This window comes from Maylandia zebra, linkage group LG8, assembly GCF_041146795.1.
Source record: "Maylandia zebra isolate NMK-2024a linkage group LG8, Mzebra_GT3a, whole genome shotgun sequence".
Lineage (NCBI taxonomy): Eukaryota > Metazoa > Chordata > Actinopteri > Cichliformes > Cichlidae > Maylandia > Maylandia zebra.
The window spans coordinates 28599990-28616129 of NC_135174.1; the positions used below are offsets into that span (position 1 = coordinate 28599990).

The 16140-nt window shown below is 43.5% G+C and overlaps 1 protein-coding gene and 15 non-coding genes across 18 annotated transcripts; 11 read left to right on the forward strand and 5 right to left on the reverse strand.

Moving 5' to 3' along the window:
- Positions 1-331: 331 nt before the first annotated feature.
- On the reverse strand, positions 332-403 carry trnaq-cug (transfer RNA glutamine (anticodon CUG)). Its single transcript has one exon. It is a non-coding gene; the product is annotated as a tRNA-Gln (tRNA).
- Positions 404-554: 151 nt separating this feature from the next.
- trnad-guc (transfer RNA aspartic acid (anticodon GUC)) lies at positions 555-626 on the forward strand. Its single transcript has one exon. It is a non-coding gene; the product is annotated as a tRNA-Asp (tRNA).
- A 522-nt stretch (positions 627-1148) lies between these two features.
- Positions 1149-1221, forward strand: trnav-aac (transfer RNA valine (anticodon AAC)). Its single transcript has one exon. It is a non-coding gene; the product is annotated as a tRNA-Val (tRNA).
- Positions 1222-1835: 614 nt separating this feature from the next.
- On the forward strand, positions 1836-1908 carry trnav-cac (transfer RNA valine (anticodon CAC)). Its single transcript has one exon. It is a non-coding gene; the product is annotated as a tRNA-Val (tRNA).
- Positions 1909-2382: 474 nt separating this feature from the next.
- Positions 2383-2454, reverse strand: trnaq-cug (transfer RNA glutamine (anticodon CUG)). Its single transcript has one exon. It is a non-coding gene; the product is annotated as a tRNA-Gln (tRNA).
- A 745-nt stretch (positions 2455-3199) lies between these two features.
- Positions 3200-3272, forward strand: trnav-uac (transfer RNA valine (anticodon UAC)). The gene has a single exon. It is a non-coding gene; the product is annotated as a tRNA-Val (tRNA).
- Positions 3273-3886: 614 nt separating this feature from the next.
- On the forward strand, positions 3887-3959 carry trnav-cac (transfer RNA valine (anticodon CAC)). The gene has a single exon. It is a non-coding gene; the product is annotated as a tRNA-Val (tRNA).
- Positions 3960-4433: 474 nt separating this feature from the next.
- Positions 4434-4505, reverse strand: trnaq-cug (transfer RNA glutamine (anticodon CUG)). Its single transcript has one exon. It is a non-coding gene; the product is annotated as a tRNA-Gln (tRNA).
- A 151-nt stretch (positions 4506-4656) lies between these two features.
- trnad-guc (transfer RNA aspartic acid (anticodon GUC)) lies at positions 4657-4728 on the forward strand. Its single transcript has one exon. It is a non-coding gene; the product is annotated as a tRNA-Asp (tRNA).
- Positions 4729-5250: 522 nt separating this feature from the next.
- trnav-aac (transfer RNA valine (anticodon AAC)) lies at positions 5251-5323 on the forward strand. The gene has a single exon. It is a non-coding gene; the product is annotated as a tRNA-Val (tRNA).
- A 614-nt stretch (positions 5324-5937) lies between these two features.
- On the forward strand, positions 5938-6010 carry trnav-cac (transfer RNA valine (anticodon CAC)). Its single transcript has one exon. It is a non-coding gene; the product is annotated as a tRNA-Val (tRNA).
- Positions 6011-6484: 474 nt separating this feature from the next.
- On the reverse strand, positions 6485-6556 carry trnaq-cug (transfer RNA glutamine (anticodon CUG)). Its single transcript has one exon. It is a non-coding gene; the product is annotated as a tRNA-Gln (tRNA).
- Positions 6557-6707: 151 nt separating this feature from the next.
- trnad-guc (transfer RNA aspartic acid (anticodon GUC)) lies at positions 6708-6779 on the forward strand. The gene has a single exon. It is a non-coding gene; the product is annotated as a tRNA-Asp (tRNA).
- Positions 6780-7301: 522 nt separating this feature from the next.
- trnav-aac (transfer RNA valine (anticodon AAC)) lies at positions 7302-7374 on the forward strand. The gene has a single exon. It is a non-coding gene; the product is annotated as a tRNA-Val (tRNA).
- Positions 7375-7988: 614 nt separating this feature from the next.
- Positions 7989-8061, forward strand: trnav-cac (transfer RNA valine (anticodon CAC)). The gene has a single exon. It is a non-coding gene; the product is annotated as a tRNA-Val (tRNA).
- A 2777-nt stretch (positions 8062-10838) lies between these two features.
- LOC143419910 (uncharacterized) lies at positions 10839-15476 on the reverse strand. 3 transcript variants are annotated; one of them, XM_076887758.1, is made up of 3 exons: positions 15189-15476; positions 14664-14797; positions 10839-13187 (listed from the first exon to the last, which is right to left on the reverse strand). In XM_076887758.1, exons 2-3 carry the CDS (start codon positions 14764-14766, stop codon positions 11839-11841), a joined length of 1452 nt encoding a protein of 483 aa, XP_076743873.1. In that variant the 5' UTR covers positions 14767-14797; positions 15189-15476; the 3' UTR covers positions 10839-11838. The 3 variants fall into 3 exon arrangements, with proteins under 3 accessions (XP_076743873.1, XP_076743872.1, XP_076743871.1); XM_076887757.1 differs by having other exon boundaries at positions 15041-15476; XM_076887756.1 differs by having other exon boundaries at positions 14664-14948; positions 15041-15476.
- Positions 15477-16140: the final 664 nt, after the last annotated feature.

Sequence of the window (16140 nt, forward strand, 5' to 3'; positions counted from 1 at the left end):
CAAACAAAGGACATCAAAGAGCTTGTCAAGAAGAAGATCGGGGCCTTCAGAGGTGGCAACAGGATTAGAAGTGAGAAGAGTGCAAGAGGAAAAGTTGACTTGAGTCAAGGTGGCTAATGAACGATACAGCAGGAAGCTGAAGTGGAAAGTGCAGCAGAAGAGCATGAGCGAGGTTTGGTGCAGCATGAAGACCATGTGCAGATGAGATCAGCCAACACAAGAGGAGTGGAACTGACTGGGCCACTAACTTGCTCTTCAACTGACTAGATTCTTATGCTAGCGTGTGCTAATGCTAATGTACCTGTGGAGCAAAGTGCTAGAAAGCCAAATGAGGTTCCACTGAGACTTGAACTCAGATCGCTGGATTCAGAGTCCAGAGTGCTAACCATTACACCATGGAACCCTGCCTGAAGCACACAAAAGATCTGTGTCAAACAGGCATAAAAGTGTAGTTCCTGGTAAACCGATGGGGATTTCTACACGGCCAGCCAAATTTTACCTGTCATACCTGCTGCGAATCGCAGCTTGACGTGACCATTGCACTGCTTCAGAGGTCCTCGTTAGTATAGTGGACAGTATCTCCGCCTGTCACGCGGAAGACCGGGGTTCGATTCCCCGACGGGGAGTGAGCAGTTTCCTTCTCTGTTCTGCCTTTTACCTGCAATGACCACACACACCTTAATCGCACACCAGATCCTAGTCAATCTAATAATCTAGTCCTATAATGGGCTTGAAGAAACATGAATTCCACCTGTGCGCTCACAAGTCGAAAAGGTCTTCTCAGAAAGAGCTCCCATCAGAAGAGATGCTAGTCCAAGAGAACACTGCTTGTGCAGCATTTTCTCTGTTTTACGTGCGTCCCTACTGACAAATAAGTTTCTTGGTCTTGTCTTCTGTAGATTGTGTGCTAGCCAAACAAAGGACATCAAAGAGCTTGTCAACCAGAAGATCAGCTCCCATGACAAGAGATGCAATCTTGAGATCACAATTTGCATTGTCAATACAGCCATAAGTGGGGGAGTGCTTGAAGAATGACACAAATGGGAGTTCCCTCCTTCTCAATAGTCCTACATGATCTGTCATAAAAGTCCACAAATGTAAGAAAGCATTGAAATGCTCCTTTAATTACTACGGGGTACGCAAGCTCAGTTTCCGTAGTGTAGTGGTTATCACGTTCGCCTAACACGCGAAAGGTCCCCGGTCCGAAACCGGGCGGAAGCATGCGTCTTTGCTTATGCGTCCTGATATAAAAGTGTCTGACTGCAGGCACTGCTTGAACTTGTGGGGTTCTACTGCTGTTTGGGACACAGACAAGAGAAAGTACTCAAATCTGGTTCAGGTCTCTGACATCTGTAACCTTTGGATGCTCGTCTTGCTAAAGAGTTGTCTATGGCCCAAATTTCTGCAAACTCCACAGACTTCACACAAATCAACAAATCTCCAGTCGCTATATTTCCTGAAGATGGAGGCACAGACTAAGCTCTTGGAAATGACTGGCTCTAGGTGGCCTGCACAGGACTTGGGCCTATTTTCAGCCAATGCCCAAGGCAATGAAACAAATGGGCGCTTTAGGCAACAGTTCTGCTGCCAGAGGTTCTGGGGTTCTTAGGGCAGCATATGTTGAGCTGTGCTTGCTTTAGTGAACTCCTAAATGTCCAAAGTTTAAGTGAGCCTAACATGGAGACTACAGTTCAGACTCCTTGCTAGAGTGCGTCTGTCTCTTCTCCATGGCTCCTTTTACTTCAAGGCCATGATAGGAACATGTCACCAAATTTGTCAGAGTGCGAGATTACTCAGTGAGACACATTGGAAAGCCAAACAAGCTGTCTTTCGGGGTTTCCGTAGTGTAGTGGTTATCACGTTCGCCTCACACGCGAAAGGTCCCCGGTCCGAAACCGGGCGGAAACATGGGTCTTTTCCTTCTTTGGTTACAAGGGAATTGATATTCACTCTTTAGACAACTCTGCTTGTCCAGCATTTTCTCTGTTTTACTTGCATCCCTATTGAGAATTAAGTCTCTTGGTTTTGTCTTCTGTAGGTTGTGTGCTAGCCAAACAAAGGACATCAAAGAGCTTGTCAAGAAGAAGATCGGGGCCTTCAGAGGTGGCAAAGGGATTGGAAGTGGGAAGAGTGCAAGAGGAAAAGTTGACTTGAGTCAAGGTGGCTAATGAACGATACAGCAGGAAGCTGAAGTGGAAAGTGCAGCAGAAGAGCATGAGCGAGGTTTGGTGCAGCATGAAGACCATGTGCAGATGAGATCAGCCAACACAAGAGGAGTGGAACTGACTGGGCCACTAACTTGCTCTTCAACTGACTAGATTCTTATGCTAGCGTGTGCTAATGCTAATGTACCTGTGGAGCAAAGTGCTAGAAAGCCAAATGAGGTTCCACTGAGACTTGAACTCAGATCGCTGGATTCAGAGTCCAGAGTGCTAACCATTACACCATGGAACCCTGCCTGAAGCACACAAAAGATCTGTGTCAAACAGGCATAAAAGTGTAGTTCCTGGTAAACCGATGGGGATTTCTACACGGCCAGCCAAATTTTACCTGTCATACCTGCTGCGAATCGCAGCTTGACGTGACCATTGCAGTGCTTCAGAGGTCCTCGTTAGTATAGTGGACAGTATCTCCACCTGTCACGCGGAAGACCGGGGTTCGATTCCCCGACGGGGAGTGAGCAGTTTCCTTCTCTGTTCTGCCTTTTACCTGCAATGACCACACACACCTTAATCGCACACCAGATCCTAGTCAATCTAATAATCTAGTCCTATAATGGGCTTGAAGAAACATGAATTCCACCTGTGCGCTCACAAGTCGAAAAGGTCTTCTCAGAAAGAGCTCCCATCAGAAGAGATGCTAGTCCAAGAGAACACTGCTTGTGCAGCATTTTCTCTGTTTTACGTGCGTCCCTACTGACAAATAAGTTTCTTGGTCTTGTCTTCTGTAGATTGTGTGCTAGCCAAACAAAGGACATCAAAGAGCTTGTCAACCAGAAGATCAGCTCCCATGACAAGAGATGCAATCTTGAGATCACAATTTGCATTGTCAATACAGCCATAAGTGGGGGAGTGCTTGAAGAATGACACAAATGGGAGTTCCCTCCTTCTCAATAGTCCTACATGATCTGTCATAAAAGTCCACAAATGTAAGAAAGCATTGAAATGCTCCTTTAATTACTACGGGGTACGCAAGCTCAGTTTCCGTAGTGTAGTGGTTATCACGTTTGCCTTACACGCGAAAGGTCCCCGGTCCGAAACCGGGCGGAAGCATGCGTCTTTGCTTATGCGTCCTGATATAAAAGTGTCTGACTGCAGGCACTGCTTGAACTTGTGGGGTTCTACTGCTGTTTGGGACACAGACAAGAGAAAGTACTCAAATCTGGTTCAGGTCTCTGACATCTGTAACCTTTGGATGCTCGTCTTGCTAAAGAGTTGTCTATGGCCCAAATTTCTGCAAACTCCACAGACTTCACACAAATCAACAAATCTCCAGTCGCTATATTTCCTGAAGATGGAGGCACAGACTAAGCTCTTGGAAATGACTGGCTCTAGGTGGCCTGCACAGGACTTGGGCCTATTTTCAGCCAATGCCCAAGGCAATGAAACAAATGGGCGCTTTAGGCAACAGTTCTGCTGCCAGAGGTTCTGGGGTTCTTAGGGCAGCATATGTTGAGCTGTGCTTGCTTTAGTGAACTCCTAAATGTCCAAAGTTTAAGTGAGCCTCACATGGAGACTACAGTTCAGACTCCTTGCTAGAGTGCGTCTGTCTCTTCTCCATGGCTCCTTTTACTTCAAGGCCATGATAGGAACATGTCACCAAATTTGTCAGAGTGCGAGATTACTCAGTGAGACACATTGGAAAGCCAAACAAGCTGTCTTTCAGGGTTTCCGTAGTGTAGTGGTTATCACGTTCGCCTCACACGCGAAAGGTCCCCGGTCCGAAACCGCGCGGAAACATGGGTCTTTTCCTTCTTTGGTTACAAGGGAATTGATATTCACTCTTTAGACAACTCTGCTTGTCCAGCATTTTCTCTGTTTTACTTGCATCCCTATTGAGAATTAAGTCTCTTGGTTTTGTCTTCTGTAGGTTGTGTGCTAGCCAAACAAAGGACATCAAAGAGCTTGTCAAGAAGAAGATCGGGGCCTTCAGAGGTGGCAAAGGGATTGGAAGTGGGAAGAGTGCAAGAGGAAAAGTTGACTTGAGTCAAGGTGGCTAATGAACGATACAGCAGGAAGCTGAAGTGGAAAGTGCAGCAGAAGAGCATGAGCGAGGTTTGGTGCAGCATGAAGACCATGTGCAGATGAGATCAGCCAACACAAGAGGAGTGGAACTGACTGGGCCACTAACTTGCTCTTCAACTGACTAGATTCTTATGCTAGCGTGTGCTAATGCTAATGTACCTGTGGAGCAAAGTGCTAGAAAGCCAAATGAGGTTCCACTGAGACTTGAACTCAGATCGCTGGATTCAGAGTCCAGAGTGCTAACCATTACACCATGGAACCCTGCCTGAAGCACACAAAAGATCTGTGTCAAACAGGCATAAAAGTGTAGTTCCTGGTAAACCGATGGGGATTTCTACACGGCCAGCCAAATTTTACCTGTCATACCTGCTGCGAATCGCAGCTTGACGTGACCATTGCAGTGCTTCAGAGGTCCTCGTTAGTATAGTGGACAGTATCTCCGCCTGTCACGCGGAAGACCGGGGTTCGATTCCCCGACGGGGAGTGAGCAGTTTCCTTCTCTGTTCTGCCTTTTACCTGCAATGACCACACACACCTTAATCGCACACCAGATCCTAGTCAATCTAATAATCTAGTCCTATAATGGGCTTGAAGAAACATGAATTCCACCTGTGCGCTCACAAGTCGAAAAGGTCTTCTCAGAAAGAGCTCCCATCAGAAGAGATGCTAGTCCAAGAGAACACTGCTTGTGCAGCATTTTCTCTGTTTTACGTGCGTCCCTACTGACAAATAAGTTTCTTGGTCTTGTCTTCTGTAGATTGTGTGCTAGCCAAACAAAGGACATCAAAGAGCTTGTCAACCAGAAGATCAGCTCCCATGACAAGAGATGCAATCTTGAGATCACAATTTGCATTGTCAATACAGCCATAAGTGGGGGAGTGCTTGAAGAATGACACAAATGGGAGTTCCCTCCTTCTCAATAGTCCTACATGATCTGTCATAAAAGTCCACAAATGTAAGAAAGCATTGAAATGCTCCTTTAATTACTACGGGGTACGCAAGCTCAGTTTCCGTAGTGTAGTGGTTATCACGTTCGCCTAACACGCGAAAGGTCCCCGGTCCGAAACCGGGCGGAAGCATGCGTCTTTGCTTATGCGTCCTGATATAAAAGTGTCTGACTGCAGGCACTGCTTGAACTTGTGGGGTTCTACTGCTGTTTGGGACACAGACAAGAGAAAGTACTCAAATCTGGTTCAGGTCTCTGACATCTGTAACCTTTGGATGCTCGTCTTGCTAAAGAGTTGTCTATGGCCCAAATTTCTGCAAACTCCACAGACTTCACACAAATCAACAAATCTCCAGTCGCTATATTTCCTGAAGATGGAGGCACAGACTAAGCTCTTGGAAATGACTGGCTCTAGGTGGCCTGCACAGGACTTGGGCCTATTTTCAGCCAATGCCCAAGGCAATGAAACAAATGGGCGCTTTAGGCAACAGTTCTGCTGCCAGAGGTTCTGGGGTTCTTAGGGCAGCATATGTTGAGCTGTGCTTGCTTTAGTGAACTCCTAAATGTCCAAAGTTTAAGTGAGCCTAACATGGAGACTACAGTTCAGACTCCTTGCTAGAGTGCGTCTGTCTCTTCTCCATGGCTCCTTTTACTTCAAGGCCATGATAGGAACATGTCACCAAATTTGTCAGAGTGCGAGATTACTCAGTGAGACACATTGGAAAGCCAAACAAGCTGTCTTTCGGGGTTTCCGTAGTGTAGTGGTTATCACGTTCGCCTCACACGCGAAAGGTCCCCGGTCCGAAACCGGGCGGAAACATGGGTCTTTTCCTTCTTTGGTTACAAGGGAATTGATATTCACTCTTTAGACAACTCTGCTTGTCCAGCATTTTCTCTGTTTTACTTGCATCCCTATTGAGAATTAAGTCTCTTGGTTTTGTCTTCTGTAGGTTGTGTGCTAGCCAAACAAAGGACATCAAAGAGCTTGTCAAGAAGAAGATCGGGGCCTTCAGAGGTGGCAAAGGGATTGGAAGTGGGAAGAGTGCAAGAGGAAAAGTTGACTTGAGTCAAGGTGGCTAATGAACGATACAGCAGGAAGCTGAAGTGGAAAGTGCAGCAGAAGAGCATGAGCGAGGTTTGGTGCAGCATGAAGACCATGTGCAGATGAGATCAGCCAACACAAGAGGAGTGGAACTGACTGGGCCACTAACTTGCTCTTCAACTGACTAGATTCTTATGCTAGCGTGTGCTAATGCTAATGTACCTGTGGAGCAAAGTGCTAGAAAGCCAAATGAGGTTCCACTGAGACTTGAACTCAGATCGCTGGATTCAGAGTCCAGAGTGCTAACCATTACACCATGGAACCCTGCCTGAAGCACACAAAAGATCTGTGTCAAACAGGCATAAAAGTGTAGTTCCTGGTAAACCGATGGGGATTTCTACACGGCCAGCCAAATTTTACCTGTCATACCTGCTGCGAATCGCAGCTTGACGTGACCATTGCAGTGCTTCAGAGGTCCTCGTTAGTATAGTGGACAGTATCTCCGCCTGTCACGCGGAAGACCGGGGTTCGATTCCCCGACGGGGAGTGAGCAATTTCCTTCTCTGTTCTGCCTTTTACCTGCAATGACCACACACACCTTAATCGCACACCAGATCCTAGTCAATCTAATAATCTAGTCCTATAATGGGCTTGAAGAAACATGAATTCCACCTGTGCGCTCACAAGTCGAAAAGGTCTTCTCAGAAAGAGCTCCCATCAGAAGAGATGCTAGTCCAAGAGAACACTGCTTGTGCAGCATTTTCTCTGTTTTACGTGCGTCCCTACTGACAAATAAGTTTCTTGGTCTTGTCTTCTGTAGATTGTGTGCTAGCCAAACAAAGGACATCAAAGAGCTTGTCAACCAGAAGATCAGCTCCCATGACAAGAGATGCAATCTTGAGATCACAATTTGCATTGTCAATACAGCCATAAGTGGGGGAGTGCTTGAAGAATGACACAAATGGGAGTTCCCTCCTTCTCAATAGTCCTACATGATCTGTCATAAAAGTCCACAAATGTAAGAAAGCATTGAAATGCTCCTTTAATTACTACGGGGTACGCAAGCTCAGTTTCCGTAGTGTAGTGGTTATCACGTTCGCCTAACACGCGAAAGGTCCCCGGTCCGAAACCGGGCGGAAGCATGCGTCTTTGCTTATGCGTCCTGATATAAAAGTGTCTGACTGCAGGCACTGCTTGAACTTGTGGGGTTCTACTGCTGTTTGGGACACAGACAAGAGAAAGTACTCAAATCTGGTTCAGGTCTCTGACATCTGTAACCTTTGGATGCTCGTCTTGCTAAAGAGTTGTCTATGGCCCAAATTTCTGCAAACTCCACAGACTTCACACAAATCAACAAATCTCCAGTCGCTATATTTCCTGAAGATGGAGGCACAGACTAAGCTCTTGGAAATGACTGGCTCTAGGTGGCCTGCACAGGACTTGGGCCTATTTTCAGCCAATGCCCAAGGCAATGAAACAAATGGGCGCTTTAGGCAACAGTTCTGCTGCCAGAGGTTCTGGGGTTCTTAGGGCAGCATATGTTGAGCTGTGCTTGCTTTAGTGAACTCCTAAATGTCCAAAGTTTAAGTGAGCCTCACATGGAGACTACAGTTCAGACTCCTTGCTAGAGTGCGTCTGTCTCTTCTCCATGGCTCCTTTTACTTCAAGGCCATGATAGGAACATGTCACCAAATTTGTCAGAGTGCGAGATTACTCAGTGAGACACATTGGAAAGCCAAACAAGCTGTCTTTCAGGGTTTCCGTAGTGTAGTGGTTATCACGTTCGCCTCACACGCGAAAGGTCCCCGGTCCGAAACCGGGCGGAAACATGGGTCTTTTCCTTCTTTGGTTACAAGGGAATTGATATTCACTCTTTAGACAACTCTGCTTGTCCAGCATTTTCTCTGTTTTACTTGCATCCCTATTGAGAATTAAGTCTCTTGGTTTTGTCTTCTGTAGGTTGTGTGCTAGCCAAACAAAGGACATCAAAGAGCTTGTCAAGAAGAAGATCGGGGCCTTCAGAGGTGGCAAAGGGATTGGAAGTGGGAAGAGTGCAAGAGGAAAAGTTGACTTGAGTCAAGGTGGCTAATGAACGATACAGCAGGAAGCTGAAGTGGAAAGTGCAGCAGAAGAGCATGAGCGAGGTTTGGTGCAGCATGAAGATGAGGTTTCACTGAGATGATGAGATCAGCCAACACAAGAGGAGTGGAACTGACTGGGCCACTAACTTGCTCTTTAACTTTCTAGACCAGGGTTGGGCAATCTCAGTACACAAGGGCCCTGCAGGTTTTAGATCTCACCTTGGGTCAACACACCTGAATCACATGATTAGTTCGTTATCAGGCCTCTCGAGAACTTCAGGACATTTTGAGGAGCTTATTTAGCCATTTAAGTCAGCTGTTTTGGTTCGAGAACACATCTAAAACCTGCAGTGTCACCGACCCTCGTGGACTGAGATTGCCCACTCCTGGGGCCCGTTCTTCGTACGTCGCTTACTACATCCGAGATCAAATCATCGCGCTACCCGTGAGCTCGCTAAGCCGGTTCTCCGAACACACCTGTTGTTGACGATTAGTATAGCTGGATGAAGTAATGTGAGATCACTGGGTGGCTTAACAGGGGCTACGCATCGAGAGTAGAAACATTGATCGGCAACCCTCTGATTGGTCGGCGAAAATGTCGAAGGATCGCGCTCGGTATTTTTCGGCAGCAGAGCAAGAACTCTTGAGTGAGGGATTTCAGGAGTTTCAGATTTTAATTAAAACGCAAGGGAACACTGCAAAGGCTGCAAAAGCAAGGAGAGAGGGCTGGCAGAAAGTTGCTGACAAATTAAACTCGTAAGTAATTTAATGATGACAATAATAATGGAGTGGATTGATGTAGCGCTTTTCAAGGCACCCAAAGCGCATGACAATGCCACTATTCAGTCACTCTCACATTCACACACTGGTGGAGGCAGCTACGGTTGTAGCCACAGCTGCCCTGGGGCAGACTGACAGAAGCCAGGCTGCCATATCGCGCCATCGGCCCCTCTGGACAACACCAGTAGGCGGTAGGGTAGATTTATCATATCACACTATATTATCCAAAATTATATTACATTATATTATAATATGTTATATTATATCCCCTTTCACATTAGAGCCACAACAGGACCCACTAGAACATGGGAACAAGTAAAAGTGAAATATAAGAATATTCTACAGAATGGTAATATTTATCACTTATATTGCTTTTAGTCTCTTGGAAAGAGACCCTGAAATAATCTGTTTGTTTATAACAGCAACCAAGAAAAGGGCAGAGCAAAAAAAGACAGGTGGTGGTCCTGCACCCCCTCGTCAACAAGTTGGTTAAGTAAATAATACCCTCACGGGAATATCGATATCTCTCTATGAGCACACTGTCGCGCTGAGCTAAAGGATCCTGTCTATCCCGCAATATACGCTGAATTCTGAAAACTCTCCTTATCAATCTTGCACCTTCCGCAATGGGTGGCTCGCGTTTACGGACAGGACATGGCTGCGACAGGCTTCCCAAATCCACCTTCGCTTTTATAGCCGTGGTCTCTCATCTTGATTACACGAAGTGATTTCCAATTACTACTCTGAAATATGAATTACATCTGTAATAATCACATACATGTAATAGAATGTTAATAGTACATTTCCCTTTTTTAGGAAATGACCTGTATGTATCTGTGTGAAATCAATAAAAGGATCAAGTGCTGCATTATCTTTAGTTACATTGATGTTATTTGTTTATGGTGAAACAGTGGTGGAATATCGCTGTTGCTTTCGTATAAATGAAGCGGACATACCTGCGTGGCCGCGATCTAATCCTGTTTACATAAAGTAAACCTGCTCCCGAGCAGGTTTACGCTTACGGCTCTGTTGCTATGACAGCAAGTCCCGGATGAGCTTCGGGGAACCGAACGATCCAAGATCACGCGAAATCGTCAACAATCTAATCCAGCTAACTTACTTAGCGAGGTACGAAGAACGGGCCCCTGGTCTAAACTCTGATGCTAGCGTGTGTTAATGTACCTGTGGAGCAAAGTGCTAGAAAGCCAAATGAGGTTCCACTGAGAATTGAACTCAGATCGCTGGATTCAGAGTCCAGAGTGCTAACCATTAGAATGTATTACGACCTTAACCTGAAAATTGAATTTACTCTTTTAGAGAATATTAAATAGTAAAAGCCATGTTAACATGGCTTAATCTCACCAACACAAGTCTTACCTTTCCAAAGGTTGATGCAGAAGTAAAGTTTCTTTAATGAAGTTAAGTATTTCTTGTGAAGTTTTCAAGCCGTTAGAGAGAGTCAAGTTCTGTCATTTCATTCTTACCCATAGCTGTTTTTTTTCTAAACAGACACTGATCCCACAAGAGGAGGAATTTAACTGCAAACGCTCTCAGACGTATCAGTCCTGCTTTTCCCGGATCAGTGTTCATAGTTTAGTCTGTGGTGTCAATCCTTAAGCCTCTTTTATCAATATAATCATTCCTGTGCACTTTTCAGGGTCCAGGTCATTACAACCTTTTTATCATCAATCAAATAAAAATGACACATCATCTGGATTAATAGAAAGAAAGAAAAACCCAAAGAAAACTATTAAAAATATTTTATTTATCATGCACAGACTGCTGGACAATAGAGGGCACTAAAACACTGTGCTCCCTGAGCCACACCAAAGTTTGAAGTGTCAATGTGGTAAACCAAATCTGGTTTAGTGTGGGGAAATTCCTGACAAGTTGCAGCAATCAAATTGAAATTCACAGGGAACAAATTTAAAAACTAACAGACAGAAAAAATGACACTGTTACAAAATACGAACACAACAGCCTCATAATGACAGATTTAACCTTCTAAGACCTGAACTCTTCCATGGCATGCTTTTTTGATTTCTCTTTGATATTTGGGCTGATTGGGACCCGATGAATGTAAAAACAGAGGATTACCAGATTATGTTTTTTACCTGATTTTTGTTTCTTAGAAAAATAAGAGCCACATATGAGGATATTCATTTTTAGAGCAAAATTGAGTATAAATACAAAATGTGATGTCCACATATGTGGACGCCAGGTCCTAGGAGGTGAAAGAAAAAAAGCTATATACGTTAATGTGAAAACATATTCCTGATGTTGGACTAAGATGATACAGATGATTACTATTTGCAATTATCAGAGGGACAAAAGCTATGGATTGTTTAATATACATTTTCCATCTTGTGATCAGATTACTGTACAGTACAATCTCTGTTGTCTCTTCACATTTTCTTGTCTCGATGCATGCTCAGTCATCCAGGTATGTAAATCTCAAAAGGTTGATTGTGATCATCTGGACAAAACTTTTCATCACTCATCCAAGTGACTTCTTCAGTATTTTGGGATTCACAGTGGTGCTAGTTTCGGTCATTGTGCAAATGCACTGTTTATAAGGTTGGGGAAACCTGCAGCCAGCTGAGACTGGAGAAGTCACTTGGATGAGTGACGAAATGTTGCTCCCACTGAAAACGCTACGTCCAGATGAATAGAATCAACTTTTGGGGATTTGCATTTCCCTCTTAGGATAAATCCTTTCCCACTAACCCCACAACATGAAAGTAATTATTCTCCTGTGTGTGCTCTCATGTGCCTCTTTAAATCCCCTAATTGTAAAAATCTTTTATTACAAATGTCACAGCCAAATGGTTTGTCTCCTGTGTGAATTATCATATGCCTGTTAAGATTTTTGTTATAATTAAACCGTTTACCACAAAGATCACAAGCATACGGGCTCAGCCCTGTGTGGATGCTCCTGTGTCTCTTCAGAACACCTTGTTGTGAAAACCTTTTACTACAAAATTCACAGCTGAATGGTTTCTCTCCTGTGTGGATTCTTTTGTGTGTCTTCAGATTGCCCACTCGATTAAATCTTTTACCACAAATGTCGCAACCAAATGGCTTCTCACCCGTGTGAACACTCAGATGTGTCTTGAAATGAATCCTCTGAGTAAATCTTTTACCACAAACATTACAATCGAAAGGCTTCTCTCCCGTATGGACACTTCTGTGTCTCTTCAGATCCCCCAGTTGTAAAAATCTTTTACTACACACACCACAACTAAAAGGTTTTTCGCCTGTGTGGATTCTCATGTGCCTATCCAGACTATACTGCTGTCTAAATCTAGTTTCACAAATGCTACAAGTAAACGGTTTTTCCCCTGTGTGGACTCTCATGTGAGTCTTAAGATTTGCATTTTGATTGAATCTTTGTCCACAAACACTGCAGCCAAATGGTTTCTCTCCACCGTGGACTTTTGTCTGCAATTCAACACTTTCCTTCACTCTATTAACCAAATGGCTGGAAGTTTTTTTTCCTGAATGATGTGTTGAATAATGTCTCTGAAGATACCCTTTGTACTGAAAGCGTTTACCACACTCAGAGCAGCTGAGCGGTTGTTTGGCAGAGATATGTCCCACATTATCACTCTTTACACCTGAGTCATGTTTCATGCTCTCCTTCCAATCACTACTTTCACTTTCAGGTCCAGACAAAGGCTCTTGCCAATCATCATCATCCTCATCAACAGTGACTTCATTCTCGAAATAGTCTGAAGCTTTTCCATCAGTATTTGGTTGTAAAAGACTGTTTAGATATGAAGTATTGGTAGGTTCTGGTCCTCCACAGAGCTCTCCACCAGGTTCTCCTTTTATCTGCTTGTGTGAGCAGCTGGCTGGAGTCGGTGTGTCTTTGTTATCTTCAGCTGGTTCTTGGTGAAGCTCTAAGACTTGAGGTTTCTCTTCCTCATCTTCAGTCTTCAAAGTAACAGCACCCAGACCATTAAGCTGCTCTCCTTCCTGACCAGTCCATAGTTCCTCCTGCTCCTCCTTTATGTGGATGTGGCCTATGTCCTGCTGGTCCAGACTGGGGATCGAGGGAACCTCTTCTTTAACTGGCAACATCTGCTGGACATCTGCAGAAAACACACATTACAGGTGCATCACAGGAAGCTGGGAGCTATGCATTTTTAGTTCGAGAATTCTAGTTCTAAGTCAGGGATGTCAAACTTACGGCCAATGGACCACATCCAGCCCACGATACAATTATATCTGGCCCGCAAGATAATTTCATATGTCAATTATTAATTTTCTTTATCGTGTGAAAAAAACATTTAAATGCAGAAGTTCTTTATTGACAGAAAGCTGAGTGTCACAGGTCTGGGCTACTTAGGATAAAAGTGGGCTGTATGTGGCCCCTGATATAAAATACGTTTGACATCCCTGTTCTACGGTATTACACATCAAGACATAACAAAAACAAAAAATCATCTGCTCTCTACAAGGTTCTAAAATCATTTAAGCACAGCCTTCTAACATATGACACAATGTCATTATTTACTGAACAAAAACTAAGCCAAACTGCAGAAGCAGTGTGTTTAAGCTGTGTGTGGAAAAACTAGCTACATCCTATATGATTCAACAGCTTGTAGAAACAATGTTAGCACAAAAACAGTAAAGTACAGTGGTCCCTCGTTTATCGCCGTAGTTACGTTCTAAAAAATAACCCGTGATATGTGAAATCTGCGAAGTAGCCAACTTTCTTTTTTACAATTAGTATAGATCTTTTAAGGCTGTAAAACCCCTCACTACACGCTTTATACACTTTTCTCAGGCAGGCATGAACATGTTCACACTTTTCTCTCTTGTTTAAACACTCTCAAAGTTCAAACCTTCGTAGAAAAATAAGTCCAGTATTATAGAATGAAACCAAAGGCACCCGCGGCTGCCTTTGACGGTGAAAAACGTTTTGTCTACATTGTTGTGTTTTTGATCGAAGACTTTGACAAGCCGAATGCATTCTGTACGGTACAGGAGACACGGTACGAGATTGATTGACAATGGTCTAGAGCCAATCAGGACGCAGAACACAATGCGCTGTACACATTTAGTAATGATCAGTTACTACCGACTGCATTACTGCATTTTGTGCAATTTCCTTACACTATTTTTCTAGTATATCTAATTCACATTTTCTTTCTGAGCCTAGTGCTGTGAATTTCCCCAGAGTAGCATTAATAAAATCTTTATTTATCTATAACTATGCATTCTCTTCAGTGAGAAGTGGTCGAGAACATAAACCAAAGCACATCGTCTCACACACTGTGTTAGTGCACTAAGTAAAGAAATTACTCACACTGGACTCACACAGCTAATCCTGGCTCATAAATTTCAGTTTCATGGACCATAAAGACAAGCTCCAAGTGTTTCTGGAGCTTTACCTTCTTTACTAACTTCAGATTTTATCCTCTTGTCCATGAACCTCTGAAGTGGTTACCAAATACCTGAATACAGCATCATTACACACTAATTGTTGTGTTTTATAATTTAGTTTCTGCTGTTTGATCAAGAGAATGAGTTACATGTTAATGAAACAAATGAAGGTCACCCACCTGCCTGTGCTTCTGCCAAACCTGATGTAGCTGATGCAGATACAAGGGGACACAACCTGAGACCTTTGGGGTCGTCCGGTTGGAGGATCTTTAATCGAGACATTGAAACTCCACTTGTGATTTTCAGGTGCAAGCTGCAATGACACAAATGAGCCACCCGAACATTTACTCATTCATTCTCAGGCAGTAGAGGGGCTCAATTACCAATCAGAAGTTCGATGGATATATCCATGACTCCTCCGGTCTGTGCACCAAACTATTAACTCTGTGTTATTCTTGGTGCATCTGTCAAAGTGCAAATGTTAGATTAAACTGAGATGATCTGGCAAGAGTTGCAAAACGTTATGAATTCACTGTATCACTGTTACTGCCAATACCTTAGAGCAGCTCTGGGTCCTTTGTCAGGTTAACTTTTAAAAATTAAATTCTAGTCCAGGTAGCAGGTCTATATTTTTGTGTAAAAGCCCTCTTGTGCTGGCCGTATCCATGACCGTGTGGCTGCTGACTCTACTGGGAATAAAGTACCTATCCAGCAGAAAACACGTGAGTCCTCTTCAGCTATGTCCCGGTGGAGGAGGTGACCCCAACGTGTATTTCTTTTCCTCCTTCATGTTTTTGCTCGTTTGGCGGCGATAGCTGACGCCCGGTTTTATTTATTGTGCTAAATTAGAAATGTTACCGTCTCAGTGTCTCAAAACCTCGTTATACCATAAAAACGATTCTAATTATTATTCGGCACCGCAGGCTTCCCTGGTGAGAGGGTGAAAACTCGTCTGGAAGCTCCGCACAGTCTCAGGACGGACAGCTTCCTGCCCGTCAGTCCAACATTTTTTTTGTTCCCCTTTACAACACGGTATAATAGAAGGTTCCTAGAGCCGTTTTTTTCCTGACGCAAAAAGATTCCTGAGGAATGAACGAAGAAATAATTGTTAAAGTTTAAAAAGTAAAATTAACCTCCAGTTCCGATTCATGCAAAACAGTCTTTGTGGCGAAAGAAATCCTAAGAAGTCATTTTAGTTTGAGGACAACATACAGCCAGATCAGGTTCACTGTTTTTCATTTATTTTCTGTTTTGTGTCTTATCTACTTTAAATATAAGCTGAACAAAATATATTAAATAAATAGTTAACTGATGAATAGTTTTCCAATTTCAGGCTGTTTGACATCATTACAAAGAAATGTTACGTCAGTATCTTTGGCTGGCCATCGGGCAACTGTGTTTGTCTCTTGCTTTAACTCTTTATCATTATTTGAACCCTCATGCAAAAAGCCATTTCAGAATCACAAACATTTAATTTGTTGGGTTATGACCGATGGTCCCTTCAAGTGTATAATATTTAAATATTGCACCTGGAGCTAATATGAATAGTTTTATTTATTATTGTACAAATAAAACATAATTTGACATTTTTATTGCAGTTTAATCTTGAAGCCAGTAAAATTTTTTAAAAAAGCAATGTATGACTCCACCCATGAA